Raw genomic sequence first — 24,188 nt, forward strand, 5'->3', positions numbered from 1 at the left:
ATAATTATATGATTTTTTTAGCTCTTAACCATCTACAAGTCCATGATCCCTGTAAAATTTTATAAGGTTATTAATTCCAACTCATCCATGCCACTTCACCCATTCGTTATACCCATTTAAGTCATATTAAAGAAACACAAAAACTTTCACTAAATTAAGTTCAAGAAATACTTTAAACCATTCCAAAATCATCAAGCACTGTAATTTTATACGAGTTTGGCACATTCAAGGAGGAAGTATGGTTAATGTTTCCAATATTTAAATGTATCCTTGTTAATTTTTTGATTAATTTATATTAAAAGTAATAATATAAATTGATTAGATTAAGTCTCGATTTTGTATAGGTAATGTTAGTTAAATGGTAATCGATCCAAAAAATCTTTTAATTTGAAAGGTAGAAATTAAAGCACCATTGGGGGTATTAAGAATTACCTGGTCGATGAGAAAATAATTTTATAAATAATTTTTAAATAGGATTAATATTTCATATACTGATTATATTATTTTTATACACTGTCAATTAATAATATAAAAATACTCTATTAATAAATAAAATTTTAAATTTTAAACCCTTAAAAATAAATATTAATAAAGATATGACTAGATAAAACTCAAATTTTCAAAGATGATTATTGTCAGGGCAAGTAAGGACGTTAAGCCGGCGGTGTTTCGAATTGAATGGAATGAGCACCAGAGGGAACTCCCCAGTGGAAATGAATGCGAATTGCATGACTTGGAATAGGCTCCGAAACGAAGCGGACGGATGAGAACGGAATCTTTTCAATTGAAAGAGAGTAGAGTTCAACCAACCTGCCTGTGTGCTTGTGCCCTCGGGCAGAGACAGAGAAAGAGTAGAAAAGAAAGTATGCGGTAAATGTAGAGAGAGGTGACAAAGAAGATAAAAGTTTTAATTTTAATTAATTAATTTTAAATAAATTTATTAATATTTATTTTTAAAGTTTAAAATTTTAAAATTTATTTATTAATGAGATGTCATTGTATTATTTACTGATAATGTATAAAAATAATATAATGTCAGTATATGAAATATTAATCCTTTTAAATAACAATGAAATATTTAATATAATATTTAAAATTTAAAAATATTTCATCTAGTATTTGAATTATGATACATGTTAATCAATGTAATATTTAAAAGAGTATATATTATACATATTTCATCATTTAAAGCTAATTATGTTTGGGGTTAAATCATAATTATCAAAATCAAATCGTACTATCGATTAAACTGGTTGAATGGGTGAATCAGTGGTAAATCGGTTCAATTCTATAATTGGACTAATTTTACAATTAAACCATTTAAAATCATTGTGAACTATTGATTTACTTAATAAACTAGTAAACTAGATGGTTTTTTTTTTTAATTGGGTTCGATATCAACTAATAAGTTTAAATAAAATATAAAAATATATTTTTCAAGTATTTAAAATAATCTAATTAAGTTCTTATACTATTATTTCATCTAAATAAGCTCCTTAACTCTTATTTTCTATTATAAAAATCCTTGGGTCTTTATATTAATGATATGTTAGTATATTTTGAAACATGTGGATAATGATTGAAAAAAACTTACACATGTGTAAAAATAAGCAATTTAAAAAAAAATTATCTAATGAAAAATTTTATTAATTGATACCATAATTAAAAATAATTATAAAATTAATAATAAATAAAATTAATAAAAAATGAAATGTTAATAAAAATGATTAATTATTTGATCATGATAAAAAATAATTAATAAAAAAATATATATATATGTAAAATTAATAAAAAAAATTTTACATTCATATAAAAAATATAAAAATGAATTTAATTTCTTTTTTACTAATTTTCATATAAATATAAATATTTCTTTTTTATTAATTTTATATATAGATATTTCTTTTTTATTACATAAAGATTAATTATTATATATTAATAGATAATATTTATATTTTAATAACTATCAATAATAATTATTATTATTTATAATTATTTATTAGTTATTATTTATTATATTTATTAAAATATAAAATATCATTTTAATAAAATGTTAAGTAATTTCATTTCTAACTAATAATTAATTATTTTATGAATTTTATATTTAAAATTTGTAATTTATGATATACCTTAAAAATTATAGTTTTATGATTGAACTATTAAACTATAACTTGAGTTCAATTTTAAATGATTTAATATCTGATTCGATCACGATAACTATGAGTTAAACTTTATTATGGGAATTTGTTTTGGCAGCATAACAGTTGCATTTTCTGTTGGTAGTTATTTTGTCAGACCACGCCGAGAGGAAGCAAGCCACTTTTTCTTCATAGATCCCCTAGCATATAATTATTTTAATTGAGCTTATATTTAGTTAACTATATTTGTAATCACATCCAAGAATCTAAAGATTTTGCATCATATTTTTTTTCATTTAATTGGCACTTCTTTATTTTATTAAAAATAATTATTTATTATTTTCAGCTCTTTGATTTAATGATTAAGAAGATTAAGAACACTCATAGGATGGGAATTCGAACCCCAATTATCAACATTCTCTATTCCTTATCTAATGGATAAGAAAATAATTATTTATTTTTCTAACCTTAATTTCTTTATTCATTTGAGCAGACAACTAACTATATATGGATATGCTTCTCAAAGGTTATTATATAAACTTTCCAACTTTAATTAAACTGTTTTATTTTTTTATAATTGATATATTCCATTTATAAAATTTAAATTCGATTTCCGTTGTTAGTAAATTTTTTTGGTGAATAATCTATAAACCTAATATAAGTTTTTGTTAAGAGATCCTGGATACAATATACCTCTAGCCCTAAAATAAGATATAACCTTCCCTCAGCTAAACTTTAGGAAAAAAAAAAAAAAAGGCTGTTTTCTGTCTTTAAAAAATTGATTTAATTATGTACTTAATGTCCCTATTATTAAACATTTATGTAAGCAATGATTCAACAAATGGATATGGTTGAACCTTTTATTTTATATTAATTTTCTCTTAGATAATGCAAATCATAGCTTATTGGTTACGAGATTGCCAACCCTGCTTGTAGAAATGGAATCCTTGCAAGAGTTTCTTAAGCTTATTTTCAAATACAAATATTAAAATTTAATATTTTAAATTATTATAATGAATAGGCTATGGTGCTATTATATTAGGAGATAAATCTAATTAGTATTTTGTCTAAATTCCAATGAAATTTAAATTCTTGTTTCATTTACATTACAAATGATGAAATTTAAATTTCGTATTTTTTATGCTTAAATAAAATATTATAAAAATATAGTGATCAGCAACCTTTTTCTGTTTCCCCATTTTTTTTCTTAAAATAATGATCAAACAAATCTATACCTAGAGACTTGAACCAAACCATCTGTTGCAATCCAGGAAATCAAGCAAGTTTGAACCAATCATTCAGGCTCCTATACCTACTTGGCTTCCAAGTTAATTTCTGGACACAACTTTCCTGTTTAGGCAGCTTTACATGGCTTCCAGACAATAACTTCATCTTCTCAATTAAAGGGAAAGAATCTAACATATTTTGTATTCTAACACTAGTGAATGATATGAGGATTTCAACTTTCAGTTTGGTTTTGGAGTTAAAATACAATATTAGATTGCAGTTGGTTATTCTTTTATTAAATATTGTGTATTAAAGATTAAACAGATAAACGATAATTAATACAAAAATAATCTTCCAATAACATGAATAAACAATCTAATATATATGATTAATAATGTCTATAAAAAAATAAAAGAGAAAAAACCCTAGTACATAATCTAATAATAAGCACATTAATCTTCTAGAAATAATGGTAACAATTTGTAGAAAAACAAGGTGTTTTACTTCACCAAGTCATTATCAAATTATTGTATTCTACAGGATTATTATAAGTATCAAAACCATTTAATTACTTTTCTTTAAACTTTCAACTTGGGTCATGATCGGTAGAACTTACCTATTCTTGAGTTGAGTTGAGAAGAAGTTTGGGCAATCTCTTAATAATGAAGAGTGTTTGGCTCCATGACAATTAGCTTCACATCAATTTCTATTTTTCGTTTTGATTCATAGAATCTTATGATATTTTTGTTCATAAGATCCCATGATTTTATCTTAAAAAAATATTTATTAAATTAAATATGATATAAATACTTAAAATTTTAATACCAAATTGATGTAAAATTTAGGACTCTTCTCTTGAATTATGATAAAAGATTCATTGTTTCATTTTTGTTTGAGGGAAAAAGAGGAAAAACTATGGTGTCTGATCATATTTTACAAATTTTTGTAACATTAGTAGTAAACCTGTCATCAATCAAGAACTTTTCTAGCTAGCCGAGCTAGTAACAGTACACATTATTTATTTATCAAGTGGAATGTTTATCTTCCTAATGGGTTGAAAACTAATTCATATATAAATTAGTCAGAGATGGTTGAGAATACAAATAAAATGGCATGGCAGGTGTGAAAACGCAATGGATTCCTTCTGAAATCAAATAAATTAACAAATCAACATTGACACATTTCTTGATCAAGGACCACCTTTCTTCCCCACCCCCTTCAACCTAAAAAAGGAAACAAAATTTCAAGTGAAGATCTAAATTTTAATCATGCATTGATATTGATACACATGAAAGCCTTTCAAAGAACTTGGGTTAAGATTTAATTAAACAAAATTAATTACGTACATGGTTTTTCCAAGATATAATATATCACAAAGTTCAAAGTGTGGATGCAACGAGATTCGCCTGAATAGTTTAGACAACATAATCAAGACTCAAGTACAATACAGCAGCTGAACTCTTAATTAGAACAAAAAATGACCCACTTGATTATGTAAATTAATTAGTTTTTTTTTTGGTTACATCAGATATCATAATTTAAAAAATATATATTATAAATATTAAGATTCGAAACTAAAAAAAAGTTATAAATATTAGGATTAGAACTTTTGACCTAAAGAATATTATTTTTTGAAAATAGTTGAATAAATTAATAAATTAAAATTAAAATTTACATGTGTTTTAGTAGTTTGAATATAAAAAAATACTATAATTTAAATTTTAAATATATTAAATATCATCTTTTAAGATAATTTATTAATAAATCGAGTTAAATTTTAAATTTTAATATTTATCTTTAATGATGATTGAATTAGTATTAGGATGTTAATTAAGATGTTAACACACTGATAATATTTTTTATTTTTCTAATCATTCACTCTGTTTGTTTTCTTGTTTTCTGAGCATAAAATAAAAAAAAAAAGTTTAGAAACGCGTAAAATGATTAGTTTTCCTTACAATTGTTAACAATATTCTTCTTATATTATCAAAAGGTGATAATGACTTAGAGTTGATCATCATTTATTTCTTAAAGTTATGAGTTCTAGAGTAGAACAAGTCAAGATTAGATATTGCTATCCCACCATAAAATGAAAGAGGTGCATAGTCTTAACATAAATTTTTTACTATTATATCTTTAGAATATGAATTCTTAAAATTACTTGCCAAAGATGAATGGTTTGAATTACTTTGGATGATATCACTTGTAATTTTGGAAAATTTTTAGGACAATCTCCAAGATGGTCTGAAATTTCTTACATGGGCTAATTCTTGCCCTTCCCAACCTAGCTGGATTAACCCATGTTTCCATTCCTTACAAAGACAAGATTACCCTCGTTATTTGCCCATAAAGACAGCTATATATTTTTTATATATTATTTTTTTTATTGCGGTTTATCTACCTTGCGTTAAAGCGGATTTTTAACAGAAAACAAAAAAAAAAAAAAGAAAAAGAAAAAGAAAAAAGCAATGGCGGTTGCTGTTGGTGGAGCAGTAACAGTAACCACAACCGGCGCACGTTTACTGTCACTCCCGCGCACGTTATCTGCTATCAAGACTTCATCATTTGTGGCAATGTTGTCATCCTCTAAGTTGGGTTTTTGTCCAGTAGGGATAAGGAACAATGAACCCGCAAGAAAGAAGCTGTTGGTTATCCGAGCTGCAAGAACTGGGTCCAAAGGCGTTTCCCTTGGTTTCAGGGCTCCCAATTTCCAGGTTTCGTCTTTACGCAAACATAAAAATTTTGCATTGTAAAAACATTTTTTTTTGCTTGTATTTATTACTACTATATTGTTTGTTTCCTTTGGAGGATAGTTGCCAGAGCCTCTAACTGGGAAGACTTGGACTTTGGAAGATTTTGAGTCATACCCTGCTTTGTTGGTAATAACCCATTTCTTTTCTTGCAATATTTTATTCTTCTCTGGTCTTCTTTTTTTTTTTTTGTGGTTTTTTCTCTGAATAATTGTTTTTTGGGTAAAAAATTATGTGTTTTATTCTATCTCTTTTCTTGGTTATATTAAATTGATTGAGCTTATATTAAGTTAGTTCAAGTATGTTTCTTTTGTGAAATTTGCAAAAGAAAGGCATTTTAAGTTTTCGGATATTCAAGTTGTTTTATTGGAAACAGTTGAGATAATTTCATCTTTTTTTTTTTTTTTTCATGGGTTTCATTAGGATCAAATATTGCATTCAGTTTGATTTGTATTGAATTTCATAAGTTTTAAGATAAGGCACTAGGAGAAAGGTACATGAATTTGATTAATTCATAAATTGGGGTCTCATTGAATTCCGATAAGAGTAGAAATGATTGAAAATGGGGTAACTGTCAGGTTGGTGTATATACTTTTGGTCTCATTGTTCTTTGTTTATGGAGCAATGCCTCAGTATTTGATGTGTTGTACTTTATTCGAAGGAGGATGGTATTTCTTGTCACAAGATTTGAGAAAATATATAATTAGAACTTAGGTTTTTGACAACAGCAGGCAAAGATACAAGAAAATGGTTGAAACTAGTAAGGGATTCTGAATTGCATATTTTGTTAGAAGAGATGATTTGTTCTATTGGAATATGTAAGTAGTTATTACTATAAATTTAAGATCCAGAGACAATACTGGTTTGAAAGGGAACTGAGTCTGACGGGGACCATAGTTGAATAAATGACCAATATTATTGTTATGATATTGTTGCATCAAAATCATTGGCATTGGGATTTTTTATTTGGTGTTCAGGATAACTGTGACCCAATGCTTCAAAAATTTTAAATTTCTGGAATGTAAAAGCTCCAAATAGTTATCACAATAAGCACCTGCTCTTTCAGTTTCAGGTGCTGACTTATGGATGTTGGTTTGACAATGATGCCATGGCTTGATTTATGTTTGTTCTTTTTCATAGGAGATAAAATTACTATATTTTGTCATTTTGGATCAATACAGAAAGATAAAAAGTTATTTTGGGAGCATTTTTTAATCAATGTGAATGTCTGTCTCTCTATGCTGCTTAGAAATAGCTGGAGTTGTTTTAGTTCACTGAGTGGAGCCAATCTGTGAACTAGGTTTCTAGGGCATGATCCAAGCTTGAAGCTTAAGTGCTGATTTGGCTCAAGGCTAAAGCTTAAATATCATGGGGCTTGTAAATGGTGCTTTTATAAATAGACATCATATAGTAGAGTGTCCAGAGTAATCCTCGAACACTCTGGTTTTTGATTCCAGTGTCTTAATGCACAACCATAAATTCTTGTATTGCCGCATTCACTATGGTTAGCACTTTTTACATGGAAGTGTAACTATTTTTTTTCATGTTTTTTGAATCTACTACCTATTAAATGAGCTAGACCTAGTACTTGAAAAAGGGCTATAGTTTTCATATGAACAAAGCCAATTTCATACAAGTAGAAATGGATGTAGTAGGCAGATCTTTGTCCCAAACAAACCGTATTCAACTAGTATCATTTTTGTTTTCACTTGGGCCATTTGTGATATGTGTCCTTTCAGGTTTCGATGTAAAGAAACACAAGCACTAACACTATCTAAATTATGGGATTAAATTCTGCAAAAATATCACAGTAATCATTGCAGTTTTATTGAATTATGTAGAGTTGAAAAATTATGATCATCTATATCATGTTTGAACTAACATTGCAAACAGGCATGGTTCATAGCACTAGTAACAGATAGTGTCATGAAAGTTTGAAACACTCAACATAATGAAGTGTTGCTTTAAACATAAATAATAATACTCCATTAGTTTCAAAATAATTAGTAATTATAATAATAATATGCATCATGAGCTTCTCGATTCTTGAGTATTAATAGCATTTATTCTCTTTATATTGACATATATATTTAATCATTAGATTTACAGTAACCATGTTGTTTTGCAGGTTATGTTTATTTGCAACCACTGCCCATTTGTTAAGCACTTGAAGAAGGATATTGTGAAGCTTTCAAATTTCTATATGAAGGTATTAAGTGCCGTGCCCTTCCTCTTACTAGGCTTTTCAGCTTTCTTTGTTTCCTGTTATCAAAAAGAACTTGGAAAGATAAATGACTGTACAAGATGAACCTTCCGAAATTTATTGCATTCTATTGCAGAAAGGGCTCGCTGTTGTTGCAATATCTTCAAATTCTGTAGTCACTCACCCTCAGGTTCCAGTGATCCCCTATTTTGAGAATAGAGCTGCTTTAAAGCTGTTGTATGATTTCTCCAAATGAACTGTTGTTCACAGGATGGACCACAATTCATGGCAAAAGAGGCTAAACTGTATAATTATCCTTTCCCTTATCTATATGATGAGGTATGCCAGTGCTACCCTTGTTCTCTTCCTTTGTTGTTTTGATTAAAAACAGTATAAATAAATGAAAACGTTATTAGAAATGTGCTTCTATCGTTTACCTCTAAAACTATGCTTCTTTCATTTTCTTAAAATCTGCAGTTTGTTTTGCATTATTATAGCTTTAAGATAGCTGAATTTGCCTGTTATTTCATTGTCATTAATTGTTTTATCGTTTTTATTTTACTCTTCATGCCATGTGGACATGCATTCACAAACTGCCCTGCCTAAATTGGCACAGGTGTAGTTAAATTGTGATATTCCCTAGGAATTTTTGTAGATTAGGACTGGATCTGAAAATCAGACCATAGGATTCTAAGATTATACAAACTTAAAAAATTACAGTTATTTAATTAAGAAAAAATTTAATCAGATGTAATATTGGTAAAATTAGAAAAACTTGGCATCCCTTTACAATAAAAATAACACATATCAAGTGTTAACTAAGATCACAGGGAATATGAAAACCTTAGGACTGCAAGACAGAAAGTAGACTAGGAAAGAATACTTTAGAATCTCTGTTCTGTTTATGCAATTATCTGGCACGTTCATCTGTATTCTTCTTTTTTTTTTTTTAATATCGTAATATTTTTCTTTCCTAAAGCCTTAGAAATCTGGCAGATTTCTTCGGCTGTAGCGTATCAGTCTTTGGACACCTCAAGCAGACATTAGTTTGCTTCGTAATTGATTTTCTGCTTAAGAGCTTCTTATTGATTAAGTCAAATATGTTTAACTGCAGACTCAAGATGTTGCAAGAGATTTTGGGGCAGTTTGTACACCAGAGTTTTTTCTATTTAAAAAGGTGATCACAACATGTGTAACTTATTTTATGCTTCTTTCAAACATCAAATTGTTGGTTTTGCTCTTGATTGTCTTTATAGGCAGCCAGCCTTGAGCCAGTTTGGCAATGATAATTTGGCAGCCTGCAATTCCATAAAGATTTGAATGCTAGAAATTTGTGATTTATTACAATATGATCCGCTTAGAAGACTTTCTGTGGTGGGATTAAGTCTTGGGATCATGTTCAATAGCCTTTAAATAATAGTAACTTGCAAGGTTCTTCCTTTTGAAACAGGATGGCAGGAGGCCATTTGAGCTGGTATATCACGGCCAATTTGATGATTCCCGACCAAGTAATAGTGTTCCTGTTAATGGAAGGTTGACTTTTATGATTTTAAGCTTAATATGTAATTAATAATTTGACTTCCCCCCTCCTGTTGCATTAGTAAACAATCTGCTTGTTTAACGATTTCTAGGGACTTAAGCCTTGCTATTGATAGTGTTCTTAGTGGCCAACCAATAACATCAATTCAGAAACCAAGGTGCACTCTTCCTCAAGTACATTGTTTTTTTGTTACTATTCAAAGTTTGACTCAAGGGATTACCCACTAAAAGTCATTATTTCCCATTTGCTAATAGTGTTGGATGCAGCATAAAGTGGCACCCACAAAAAAGTTCGTAGTCTGCAACAAATATTTTCAGTTATCTGAAGAACATAATTTGTGAGTGTACATTTGTTCAGAGGAGAGGCATTCCTTTTTAGTGCTAATAGATAATATCGGAATGTAACTTATTTTCTTGTAATAAATGTTCCATAAACCAACTGGGTCCTTTCGATTTCTGGAAGCACGGTGCATATGGGAAGATTTAACATGTGATTTTGATCTGGCTTTTGATTTCCTATATATGAATTGTTTGCATATGCACAAAAAGGTCTTTCAAAAGTGTACTGCTTACTGTTGTGAGTATTTAGATTATTGGCATGCAATAGTCATTTGTAATTAATTACTTGTCTTCTTGCATGTATACTTCTGACAGGCATTGAGAGAAGTGGTTCAAGAATGTATAACACTAACCAACAGTCTGGAACTTTAAATAATTTTGCATTTAAAATTTCCTTGGGCATAGCAAACAACATAGTATTTAGTCTTTATTCTTTGGGTACAATTGACTGGTGCGTATGATCAAGGGATGGATCTAGAACTTTTCTTTAGTGGGGGCAAATTTATTATATAATATATTTACTTAAAATTTTTTATTTAATATAAAGGTAATGTTTTCTAAATGTAAAATAGAGTTTTGATAAAAGAATTTTTTATAATATCAAATATATAAAAAGTTTAAATAAAAATTAATATAAATATAACAAAAACTTATAATATTAAATACATAAAAAATTTAAATATTAAATAAATACAAACACATAATATTATCATTTTTCAAATGAAAATAATACTATATAATTGAGTTAAATAGTTTTCATAAGTAGAAAATCTAAGAAAATTTTTTTAATTGTCAATATTAAAAGATATATAATTTTATTTAATTTCAGATATATTTTTTTAAAATTCACTTTCTCTTACTAAAGATATTTGTTTTTGACTAACTTAAATCAAATACTAATTTAATTTCTCTATAGTTTTTTAGGCATAAGATAAGATATGAAAAGTATAAAATAGGACCAACAACAAGCTACTTTTATATATATTTTAACTTTTTTAATAATTTTAAAATTGATATTAGTTTTTTTTTTTTTTAATTTTAGATTTTGTTAGATTACATCTTTACAAGTTTGTTAGGTTACATCTCTACAACATTATTTTACACAAATACATATTATTATAAATTCTAAATAATGTTAAAAAAAACACCTTATCACATTATCAATATAAAAGAAAAATAAGAGAATAAAGTACTTTGATATGTTAAAAAATTTTTTTGTGTCATGAGTGTTTTGTTGTAATTTCATTTTGCTTGTTATCTATATTTTACTATATAAGATTAGTTTAGCTTTAATTTGTACTTTTTTTTCTTTTACAAATATTTTCTCATTTATACTTGACTTGAACATTTTTATAATAATATAATGATATTTCACATAAGTAAAAAAAAAAATTGAAGTTTGTGAATAGAAAGAGAGGCGAATAGATAAATAGGGCAAAAGAGAGACAAGTAATATTAGATTGTGACTTAAGTTAGTTAGAATGAGACTTATATGAAATAATTATTTATAAGCTAAAATTTATTAATATTTACATATAATACTTTATTTTCTTTTGAAATGAGTCAATTTTTTTTAGTAAAGTATATCTATACTTTATAATATTTTTAAATCCTTCCCTTTTATATTTTTTCTTTTTCAATTTAGTAGGGGCAAACTGTAAAAATTATTAAAACTTTTGTCTAATATCATAATATGTTTAAATAGGTTATAGGATTTCAATGGGGGCAGTTGCTCCCATTTGCCCCCACTGTAAATCCGTCGTTGCATATGATAGTTTTGACAATTAGTCAGTATACTCTCCACGGTGCTCTGACATCGACAATTCTTAAATCTTCTTTTCACATCTTTTTGCATCCTATAATGGCCCTAAACTTTGCCAAAGTTATTTCTTAATTGTTACAAGTTCCCCACCATGCTAATACTGCAATATAAAGGTGCAAACATATGCAAGAATGTTAGCATGTTAACACATGGTAGCTTAGGCTTGAAGATTTTTCTTTTGTAACAGTTGTAAACACCATATTTTTTACTAGGTTATTTGGGCTTTTAGACCTAATTCATTTGATTTGGATTTATCAGGGTATTAGGCTTATACTCAATGCAAGCCTATTTATTTTTATGTTTTATTTATTTATTTATTTATTTTTCTAGAAAAATATAAAAAAAAAAAGATAAAATGAAATGATGAGATTTTTTAAATTCAATTGCTTATTGGAATCAAAATTCAGATTGAAGGGGATAAGATGCTCAATTTTTGAACCAAAATCCTATCTTCATCATTTTTATTTAAACTGTAGAGCAATTACAATGGAGGAAAAAAAAAGATGGAGCAAAGATCACACCACTCATCCTTTTCTGCCTTTTTTCCCGTTAACTAGTCTCCATCACTGCCATCTTAACCAGTAGCCGATCCCAATCCCACCATTGCTAGATTAAAAACCATCCCTAATCAACACCACATTGCCACCGCCAGTCAGCTTAACGCCTCCATCACCATCCCAATCTCAATCGAAACCCACAGTCATCCAGATTCATCAACAGAACCGTAGCTCAGCCATATTCACAAAACCTTCCATCTAAATTCAACCAATTACGTAGAGAAGCATCGACCAAAACACCCTTTCTCTTGTAACCATTAAATAGTCCCCTGCTTCCTCTCCTATTAAACAGTCTTCGCATAGCCACTTAAACAGTCCTAAAGAACTTTAAACCCAACCACAATTCCAGCTACAACCTAATTCCCTGCAAACCAATTTCCAGAAATTAAAAATCTAAAGTTTCAACAAGCTATTAACAGCACATTTCTAGCAATCTCAACCACCTGAAATTTTTCATTAACCAAACAATGAACAATAATAGAGGCAAAACCAAAAGACATGCATCAAAATATCAAAACAGATGCTACAATAACCCTTCACTTAACCCAATTTTGCCACCATCATCAACCTCTTGCCAAGCATCCATTAACTGTTAGTAGACCACAAAAAAAAAAAAAGCAAAGCCAAGTCAGAAACAAAAAAAAGACTAGAAACGGCAAAAGAAAAAAAAAAAAAGAAAAGACGTCTTTCTAGGTTTAGTTTGGTTCTCTTCAAGATGTTTTTGAAGCTTTAAAATTTGTAAGGAATCAGTTAAGGCTCCAAAGAACAACATATCTAGAAGCGGCGGCCATCTAAGCAGCGAGGATAGCTAAAAGGCCTTGCATTTATCTTTAGATTTAGGCCACTGGAGTGCGATTTTCGAAATCTTGCATCCAAATCCAAGACCAAGGGACCTACACAAACTCGTGGAGACTTTTTGGAGGTTTTTGGTCATCGAGGGATGGTCGATGAACGGCAGCGTGTGGTGGTAGCGACGGTGATCTCCACCAGATTCTAAGTTCTGGCTGACAGAGTTCATAGTACCTAGAGAGAGAAGAGAGAGAATATGTTCTTAGAGGGAGAAAGGTAAAATTGGAAATGAGGAAAAAAAACTGAAAAGAGGATTTTATATTGTTAGTAAAACGGTGTCGTTTTTAGATAAAGGAACTGGTTTCTATTTGACCCGCTTCAAGGATCTACGTACTGCTTCACGGGTGACTCAATCCATTTTGCAAAGCCATACCCTGAGCCACCTAGCTGAGTCCAAGCCGATTCTGTAGCCACATCTTCTAAGTCATTTGTTGTTTCTATAGCCAAGTCATCTAGCTACCAAGTCGAGTCGCCAAACCATTCCAATACAAAGAAACCAAGTCATTCCCTATTGACTTAGAGTCAAAAAATTTGTTTTTGGTAATTCTTTTTGTGATATTTTGTTTATTTATTTATTTAATTTTTTGGGTAAATTTTATAAAAAAAATAATTAAAATAATTTTAAAAATTAAAAAAAAAAGTTAAAGTATCAAATTTTTCGTAAATATAAAATAATTTCAAAAAGAGAGAAAAAGTTGAATTAATAATTTTTTCTAAAAACAAAAAAATAATTTTAAAATTTTGAGACAAAAGTTGAAGTATCAATTTTTTTTATGATCAAAAATAATTCTAAAATTTTTGAGGAAAAAGTTAAAATATCAATCTTTCCTTAAAAGAAAGTTTTCAAAACATTTAGGAAAAAGTTAAAAGTATCAATTTTTTTCTTAAAGAAAACATCAATCTTTCCTAGAATAAAATAAAAAAATTCTTAGGAAAAAGTTAAAATATCAAATTTTCTTAGAATTTAAATTTTTTAAATGTTAAATAATCTAATGACGGAGCTTCTGTAAAGAAACAATAGTTTTTTTGTATACTCTTAAGGTGAAATAATTTTTTTAATTTTCTGTCAAAAGTATTAAAGTCAATTAAAAACAATTCACAATAATTAACTATCTGATAAGATTTTTTAGGCTTAATGGATAACATAAAATCAAGCTCGTACCATCCTTTGATTGGCATTATGAGGGTGTTATAACCTTTCTATTACGTAATCATGCTTCCGGACCTAGTTCTGGTTTCTAGATATTGAATTTATATTTTAAAGATACTTGAGTAAAGGTTGAGATTTCTTTTTAAAACGGGACAGATTTAATTAGGTGGTCAATCGCACTTAAACAAAAAAGATTGGTAGCAATTTCTAAAATTTAAGTTTAACGATAAGTTCACGGATTTAAACATTATGATAGTTTGGTAACTCTGCTAGAGAGAAGCTGAGAGTTAGGCTAGCAAATAAATTTGTGTTATCCAAAAACCTAATAAAATTAGATTTGTTTCTTAAAAAAAATTTTTATTTATTCACTTATTTTATTTATTTATTTTGCTTACTATGTCATTTATATGCATGTGTATAACATGAACTTTATATCTAAGCTCTGTTCTTTTAGGAGGGACTTACGCTTTTGTAAGGTTTTAATGCCTCTACAATGGCTAGCGAAATACTCTCACTCAAATTGAATATTTTTTGCTTGTAATCTATAATGAGTGAGGATTGAGGTGCCTTATTAGTTTGTGATGAAGATGTAGGAAGCAATTTAAAAATATTTAGATCAACCTTAAACCACATATAGTGACAATAAGAAATTTAACCTGTAGCTAGAGCTTTACCTTCTTTTTTGTAGAAAAAATCTAAAAGTTAGGTTACATTTTTTGCAATGATTAATTTTCTTGTATGGGAATTAACTTTTTTTTTTTGTACGTATCATGTTGCATGAATTGTCATTTTGAGATGTATGATAAAGTGTATGAATTTCTTCCTTAATCTATTTTTCTTTGTTTAAAGTAAGATAATATTAGGCTGTATATATTTTTGCATTCACTTCACATGTTTACTTGTAATCTTGGTGGTTGCATATTAAGATGATTTTTATAGTCTTTCCTTCATGGCATAAGCATGTAGTAATGCAAGCATCTTAATTTATGGTAATCAAAAGTTTAAGGATAGCTCGACCGTCGAAGACTCCTATCCAACCTACCCATCATCTAGACAATACTTGATCACAGATAAGGCAAATAAAACATGAGCAAAATAGCCGTATGGATAATATCGAGAAAGTTCAGGAAGAGTTAAAAGGGGAGTTGGTAAAGATGATGGAGATGTTAAAAAGGTTAGACAACGGTAAAGTAGTAGAAAAAACCCCCAATTCAAATAAGAAATAAGATATTGTGGATCCTCTACACCCTATTGGGTTTGGCCTAAACCAAAGCCAATCCTCTAAAGATGCACAGGCCCTACAGATGCCATTGTTTGGGGCATATGCTTACACATATCTTAAAGTGCCATTTCGTAACTATACTAACCTTATCTTTGGGGCAAAGGCGTATGATCCATTTAAAGTTCCTAATTTTGATGATCTTAAAAAAAAAAGATTGAAGATGAATACTTCTAAGATGATGGAAGATTCAAGCATGCAACAAATAAACCTTTAGAAGAGAGAGTGCAAGCTATCGAAGGAATGGATTATTTTGGCTTTATGTATGCAGTTGAACTCTGTTTAGTCTCAAATGTGGTAATTTCATCAAAATTAAAATCTTTGAGTTTAAAAAATATGATAGGATAAAATGCCCAATAATTCATGTTATCATATACTATCGTAAAATGACTTTTCATGCTCAAAATGAGAAGCTGTTGATGCATGTTTTCCAAGATAGCCTTACTAGCTTAGTTGTGAGGTGGTACGTCCAGTTAGATGAGCCCGTATACACTCTTAGAATGAGTTGGCAAAGGCATTCATTTTTCAATATTGACATATTATAGACTTATCTATCTCTATAAAACATGAAAAAGAAAACTTCTGAAAGCTTCAAGAAATATGCATAAAGGTGGAAATATGTTGCTGTTCAAGTTCATCCACCTCTCACTGAAAAGAAACCATAGTTTTATTTATGAGTACTTTAAATGCTCTATATTATGAAAAAATGATTGAGAATGTCACAACAAATTTTATCAATATAGTGATCTCTAAAGAAATGATAGAGAATACCATTAAGACTGGTAAACTTGAAGAAAGAAAAACTTCTAGTATAAAAAAAATGGGATGCCTAAAAAAAAGAAAGTAAAGTTCAAGTTATGAGTTTTGAAGGACAGTAGTTCAGAAGTTACACCACATACCCATAACTAGCATATCCTGCCTATTATCTAACCATTAATCATGTTGCATCAGTATTTTACCATATTGTTCCATAACTAGTTTATCGACCAGTTTTTTAAACACCTACATACAGGCCCAGTTCTATTACTACACCGACTTTAAGGCCTAATAACCAAATGGGTATTTTAAAGAGATTTTGAAATAACCAAGAAAGGGCCTACATTAATCTTATCCTTATGTCTTACATTAAGTTATTCCCAGAACTAGTCAAGAATGACTTAGTATCTCCAATTATTTTAGAACCATTAAAGTTGTCATATCTTATATGGTATGATGCTCTAATGTCACATGCAATTATTATAATGAGAATGTGAGTCATTCTATAGAAACTTGCCTTACTTTCAAGCATAAGGTACAAAGTTTGATACGAAAAAACTTGAAAAGCTTCGATAAATCAAGGGAACTAAATGTCAATAAAACCCTTCATTTGATCAGACAGAGACATAATTTTAGGAAAGACAATGATGTTGATGTTGATGCTGGTTGAGAGCTGCTTGGATTTTTTTTTAAAGTAATGTTTGGATTTCTTTAAATAAGATTTCATTTCATATCATTTTAATAAAAGACAAGTTGATGCATTTCATTATATTTTCTTTTTAATCAAAGCCACTATTTTATGCTTTGTTATTTTTTTTATCTTTTTATTCCCATTCCCAAATTTCGAATAACGAATGTTTGGACAATGATAAACAATAATTTTGAGATTGAATTATGAAAACTCATTCATATTGATCTGTGGAGACTATTTAAACAAAAGAAGCAACTTGTGAGCAAATATCATTCATGAAAAAACAAACATGTCTTAGAAGCATCTATTAGTCTATCTTTGTTCAAAACATGGTATTCAAATAGAGCATTCATATTTGAGATGAAAAATAGCTATTTTTCTTTTACCATTCATAAAAATGAAATTATCCATTGCTACCTTTGTTAGGCCTATTTTAGGGAGAAAAATCCAAATCAATGATCACTTTTCACACTGAGGGCAAATTTTAGGGAAAAACCTGCTTGAAAAAGAGAAGAGTGAAAAGAAAAAATAACCTTTTTACAAAACAAAAAAAAAAGAAAAGTGAATGCCACAAATGACTTGAGACAAGATAATGAGAATTTTTTTGTGAGGAATAATATAAAGAAAAAAAAGAAAAAAATATGAAAATGATGTGAAATCAAGCAAAATGTCAAGTTGCATTATATGATGAGAAATGATTTTTTGATTTGAACTCTTTAAACATTTGTTTTAAGCTTATTTTATCTATTTTTTTATGACCCCTTACTATAGCCTACATTAAAACCTTTAAAAGTCTATTTTGATCAAATGTGAATGCTTAAATTGAATGGTTATATATTGAGCTAAGGCATGTTTGTAATGGAGTGATGGAATCATATACGTTCTCGTGTTTTAGAGATTGATGTGTAAGAGATATCAATAATGGATGAAGTGAAAAAATGAAAAAAAAAATGAAAAAAATGAAACTATTAAAAATGTAAAATGTAAAAAGTAAAAAAAATGAAAAAAATAGAGAAAATAAAGACTCAAATTGAAAACCTGAAAGGGTGATTTAGGTAAAATAATATCTGAGCTAAAAATTAGATGGATAGTTAAATATATAGAAGATCAATGTTATCTGAAAATCTTTTGAAATTGGGGTAAAGTTTGATGAGCTTAAAATAATTTTGAAAATCAATGAAATGAGTTTTTCAAAATGAATTCTAGATTAATATTAAAAATTGTCTAGATATTCATTGTTTAGACATTGTTATACCATTTAAATAATTATCCTAGTTACATGCTTTGAATTTATTCCTTTGCCTATTTATTTTTGTACCAAGTTCATTTTTGTATTGATTATCTTTTCTCTTAATCCACATTGTCTTATCTCATTTTTGCATTCCTAGAATAAATTTAGGAAATATATGATTACATGTATATTTGTCATGAATTGAAATAATAATGAATGAATGACAATGTCAATAAGAGATTCATGTATTTTTTTGAAAAGAATTCTAGGATAATAGTGGCAAAAAAAATGAAAAAAGATGAAAAGAGCCTAAAAAGATGGTTTGAAAAAAACCAATGTGGTGATTAAGTGGTGAATATGGTGATGGATCAACCAATATAATATGAGTTGTGACTAAATGCTAAAAACAACATAGATCAGTTAACGAAATTTGTGAATTGATTATGAAATTATTAGGGCTGGGAAGTTAAAAAGGAAATGTGAGATGGTAGAGTCTTGATAACCTTATTATCATAATTAATTAGAATTTCATGATATTGATTTTAGTGACATTTGCGTTACAATGTTGTTTGAACAATACATATACATAATTTGGTGAATATTTGAATATTTGTTTTGATAATTGCATTTACATCATGGTTTGGTCATGCATTTGCATCATGTAATGAACATGTGAATCATGGTTTAAAGTATGACATTTGCATTATTGTGAAAATCTGGATTGTTGCCTTTGCATCATTGAGAAAAAACATTTACATAATTATCATACAAAATTTTGACTTTGGTAAGAAAATTTTGAACTTTTGAATCCTCGAATGAAAAAAATTTTTCATGATAAGAATTTTTGACAAGGAAAGCATTTCAAAATTTAAAGTTCTAAAGTCTTTTGAAAGAGCATTTTCAATGTTGAGAATAATTTATAAGATTTTCAGACATTAATCTTTAAGAATTTTCAAATAAAAATCTTTAAATTTTAAATGAGAATCTTGAAAATTTTTTAATATGAATCCCTAAAGTTTTTGAATGAGAACCGTTGAAATAATGGATATGAAACACTAAAGTTTTCTTAAGAATCTTTGAAATTTTGGTTATGAATCCTTAAAAGTCTTTCAAATGAGAATCTTTGAAATATTGGATGTGAATCATTAAAATTTTTCAAATAAGGATATTTAAAATTTGAATGTAAACCTTTAAAACTTTTGAATGTTAATCTTTGACTTTTGAATGTGAACCTTTAAAATTTTTGAATGCGAATCATTGAATTTTGTGAATCTTCAATTCTTGCAAATCTAAGTTTTTGTAAATCTTCAATTTTTGTGAACCTTCAATTTTTTTTTGCAAATCTAAATTCTTGTGAATATTCAAAATCTTACAAATTTGAAAATTTTACGAGTACGAAATTTTTATGAATTTTTAATTCTTGTGAACTTGCGTTCTTGTGAATTTGAAACTCTTGTGAATCTTTTAACCTTGTGCATCTTTGAATTGCGAATCTTTGAATTTCAAAATTGTGATTCTTTGAACTCAATTTGTGAATCTTTGGATTTTAACTTGTATTATGAATTTTTTATTATGAAATTTTTGAATGCTTTAAATTGTTAATCTTTAAAGTTTCAAAATTTCGTAATTGTTGTGAAGTTAAACTCGAACATTTTAGGTGTTTACATTTGTGCGCAATTCCTATTTCACAGAAACTGTGCAAAAACGGGCAACTATAGACACTATATTTCGTCCTAGGTTATTTGGGCTTTGGACCTAATCCATTTTATTTAGATTTATCATCTGGGCATTAGGCTCATTATATTTTTAAACTCAATGCAAACCTATTTATTTTTATGTTTTATATATTTATTTTTGTCATTTTTTTAGAAAAATATATTTAAAAAAAGGATAAAATGAAATGATAAGATTTTTTAAATTCAATAGCTTATTGAAATCAAAATTCAAATTGAAGGGGATAAGATGCTCAATATTTGAACTGAAATCATATCTTCATCATTTTTATTTAAACTATAAGGTAATTATACTAGAAGAAAAAAAAAAAAAGGGAGTAAAGATCACGCCACTCATCATTTTCTGCCTCATTTCCCACAACCAATCTCCACCACTACCATCTCAACAAGTAGCTGATCCTAATCCCACCATTGCCAAATAAACAACCATCCTTACTCAACACCACATTGCCACTGCCAGTCAGCTTAGTGCCTCCATCACCATCCCAATCTTAACCAAAACCCATAGTCATCCGGATTCATCAACAAAACCATAGCTCAGCCATATTCACAAAACCTTGCATCTCAATTCAACTAATTACGCAGAGAAACATCGACCAAAAAGCCCCTTCTCTTGTAATCGGTAAACAGTCCTTTAATTTTTCTCCCATTAAACAGTTCTTGCATAGCCACTTAAATAGTCCCAAAAAACCTTAAACCTAATCACAATTCCAACTACAACCTAATTCTTTGTGAACCAATTTTTAGAAAGCAAAAATCTAAAGTTTCAACAAACCGTTAACAACACATTTCTAGCAATCTTAACCACCTGAAATTTTTCATAGACAACATAATAGACAACAGCAAAGGTAGAACCAAAAAACATGCATCAAAACATCAAAACAGATGATACAATTGCCCTTCACTTAATCCAATTCTGCCACCATCATCAACCTCTTACCAACCATCAATTAACAATCATTAAACCATAAAAAAAAAAAAACCAAAGCCAAGTTAGAAACAAAAAAAGACTAAAAATAAAAAAAAAGGAAAAAAGAAAAGAGGTTTTTTTGGGTTTAGTTCGATTATTTTCAAGAAGTTTTTTAAGCTTTAAAATTTGTAAAGAGGCAGCTAAGGGTCTGAAGAACAACATACATGGAAGCAACGACCATCGGAGTGGTGAGGAAAGCTGAAAGGTATTGACTTTATCTTCAGATTTAGGTTACTGGACTGCAGTTTTTGAAATCTTGCACTGTAATACTCGTAAAAAAAAAAGAAAGGGACTATTTTAAGTATTTTTATAAGTGGAGGAACCTTTTAATAAAGAATGAGAAATGCAGAGGATTTATTGATAAATAACCCAATTTTTATTAATAGGGTTAACTTTTCAATTTTCAATCGACGACTAATCAAAAGAAAAATAAAAACTTATTTCTCATCTGTTTCTTATACGGAAAAGATCAATTGAAGGATTCCAAGTGAAGCGAAAGAAGAAATCTATAAGGAAAAATTATCTGTTAGAGGTGAGTAAATAATCTCTTTCAATTTTAGAGTATTGATGGTTAAGTCTTAAGGTGTAATTTGTAATCGAAAAACCTTAAAATTTTAGGGTTTCCATTATCCCTCTTTAGACAGATGATTTAGACTTTAATTAGGGTCAAATTAAGTGTTGAGAAAGTTGATAATGTGGATTTATTGCTAAAATAGAAATTTGATGGGAATAGAAAGGAAAATCTTTGTTTCGTATAAATCCTGATATGAATCTTGTGTTTGTAGTGATGAATTAAGGTTATATTCTGTATTAAAAGGTTAAATACTACTGCAATTATTATATATGGTTGGAAAGCATGTTGAATCTACTTTCTAATGAAACAAACGAGAGTTGAATTCGAGTTCTCTATGAAGAGTTATCCAATTTTTACCTAAGGATGTACAGGCTGCCTAGTAGTAGCAGTAAGGAGGAATTACAAAATTTTCCTTAATTTTTATACAAGGATTTACAGATTAAGCCATATATTTTGGAAAGCTTATTGAGTTTACTTTCCAATGAAATAAGCGGAATTAAATTTGGAGTTACCTATGAATAGATACGTAATTTTTATGAAAAGGTATCCAGGCTGTCTGGCAGCAGCATATGACGTGTATTACAAAAATTGTTATAATTAATCCACAAGGAATCACGAGATGTGCCATACATGATTAGAAAGGTTGTCAAGTCTAGTTTCTAATGCATTAAAAAGATTTTAATTCCGAATTGGATATCTTGAGTTATGGTCATTTTAGTGAAAGTAGTGCAGACTACCAGAATTAATTACTCGAGTTATTACTTGTTTAACTTAATTGTTTTGGTATAAATGGCCTCAAATGGGTTGATTAATTATTGTTATGTTGGAATTATCTTGGATAGGCCATTAAATTTTGAGGGAAAAAAATTAGGTGATGGATTAGAAGAAGGTAAGTAGAATCTCACACACTTTGCTTGTTTTCGAATCTATGTATATATATATGTTTATAAATGAATGAATGTTTTATTTCATTATTTTTGATATATGAAAATAGGATCAAGCATATGATTATTTCGTGTTTTTTTTTTTATGTAAATGATGGATTATGATTATGAATAAAATGAGAAAATGATTTATGTTTAAAGAATGATTTTATGATGGCTACGTTTTTATATCCATGGGAAGTGGGATTATTGACACCAAAACTAATTCTATGACATTGGCTAACAGGTAATAGTAGTTAGTAAAGACATGATCATACAACCCTGCTAACAAGTAATAGTAGCTAGCATAAGGCCTTGGCTAACGAGTTATAATATTTAGCAATGATCATGGTGATGAAATTATCGATACAGCTAATGTCACGGGTTGTAGCAGTGACTATAGCTAACAATAAACGAATGCTAATGATGATTTGTGATGAATGATTTTTATAGTTTGATCTATGATTTGGTGACATGTTTTGATTCTAATTTTTTATCTATGAATGCTTAATATAATACTAATTTTTAAATTATTTTTGACATTATGATTTGACGAATGTTTTGAATGATCTATATGACATATATTAAATGATGTTTAATCCAGTAAGGTGTGTGAGCCTTTACTTACTGAGCTGTGGTTTGCTCATTCTCTATTTTCTTTTCTTTTATAGATATTATGAATGATAAGTATGATTAGCTTGAGAAAAGCTAGAAGAATCGAGCATTGGAGAACTACTTAGAAATATAGGATTTTATGAAGTATTGTTTCTTTTAGTTGTAATACACGACTTTGAACCTGAGGAGATGTGTTATTTAGTTATTTTGTTCAATGAGAACCTTATGATATTTAAAAGTTGTTCAATGGTTATGGATTAGGCTTCGTATTGCTTTGGGGTTTTACTTTAGAGTAATATGGTCGTGTTATATCTCGATTTGAGGCATGACATAAAGTGGTATCAGAGTGAAGGTTTAAGATTTAAAAAAGGAAAGAACTGAGTTATAGTTAGTGTAGAACTTAAGTATTCTTAGCATTTACACTGATAAGATTCGATTATTTTATTTTGATTGCTTGTGAACTATTTTGTTGGTATTAAATTAGGTATGAGTGGTATAAATGAGACATTGATAGACCTGTGGGTCGAAGGAAAAGAACTAATAGGAAAAAGGATGAATTTGAAACCACCAATGTTTGAGATAAGCAAATTGATATTGAAAATGCTCTTAATGCTCTGGTGACGCGGGATGATTTAGTTGGAATGTGTCAAGTGGTGTCTAATTTGATACAACAATAGCAGCAGACATAAGAGAATTTACAACAACGTGAGACAACTTATGAACGATTTTGAAAAGTCAACCCACCTCAGTTTGAAGATGGCCTTGATCTTTTGGTTGTAGAAGTTTGGGTTAAAGAGTTAGAAAAACTCTTTAAGGTAATGCATATCTCTGAATATTTGAAA

The 24,188-nt window shown here is 28.6% G+C and overlaps 1 protein-coding gene and 1 long non-coding RNA gene across 2 annotated transcripts; one reads left to right on the forward strand and one right to left on the reverse strand.

Moving 5' to 3' along the window:
• Window positions 1–5,753: 5,753 nt before the first annotated feature.
• LOC111315002 (Thioredoxin superfamily protein) lies at window positions 5,754–10,359 on the forward strand. The gene is made up of 9 exons (XM_022916619.2): window positions 5,754–6,079; window positions 6,179–6,244; window positions 8,244–8,324; window positions 8,455–8,508; window positions 8,589–8,657; window positions 9,433–9,495; window positions 9,769–9,851; window positions 9,950–10,015; window positions 10,113–10,359. The coding sequence occupies exons 1-9, from the start codon at window positions 5,834–5,836 to the stop codon at window positions 10,153–10,155; spliced, it is 771 nt and encodes a 256-aa protein (XP_022772354.2). The 5' UTR covers window positions 5,754–5,833; the 3' UTR covers window positions 10,156–10,359.
• A 2,089-nt stretch (window positions 10,360–12,448) lies between these two features.
• Window positions 12,449–13,734, reverse strand: LOC149513084 (uncharacterized). Its single transcript, XR_016330864.1, has 2 exons — window positions 13,473–13,734; window positions 12,449–13,164 (listed from the first exon to the last, which is right to left on the reverse strand). It is a non-coding gene; the product is annotated as an uncharacterized LOC149513084 (long non-coding RNA).
• Between the last annotated feature and the right edge of the window lie 10,454 nt (window positions 13,735–24,188).

Source organism: Durio zibethinus, chromosome 20 (assembly GCF_047325235.1).
Source record: "Durio zibethinus cultivar Kanyao isolate XHJ-2024 chromosome 20, ASM4732523v1, whole genome shotgun sequence".
NCBI classification, from domain to species: domain Eukaryota; kingdom Viridiplantae; phylum Streptophyta; class Magnoliopsida; order Malvales; family Malvaceae; genus Durio; species Durio zibethinus.

Excerpts from the sequence above, each read along its gene's own strand:
- LOC111315002 (XM_022916619.2), top strand. The coding sequence starts at position 5,834 with ATGGCGGTTGCTGTTGGTGGAGCAGTAACAGTAACCACAACCGGCGCA. Across the intron at positions 6,080-6,178 it reads TCAGGGCTCCCAATTTCCAG|TTGCCAGAGCCTCTAACTGG; the intron begins GTTTCGTCTTTA and ends TTTGGAGGATAG. Across the intron at positions 8,658-9,432 it reads TCCCTTATCTATATGATGAG|ACTCAAGATGTTGCAAGAGA; the intron begins GTATGCCAGTGC and ends GTTTAACTGCAG.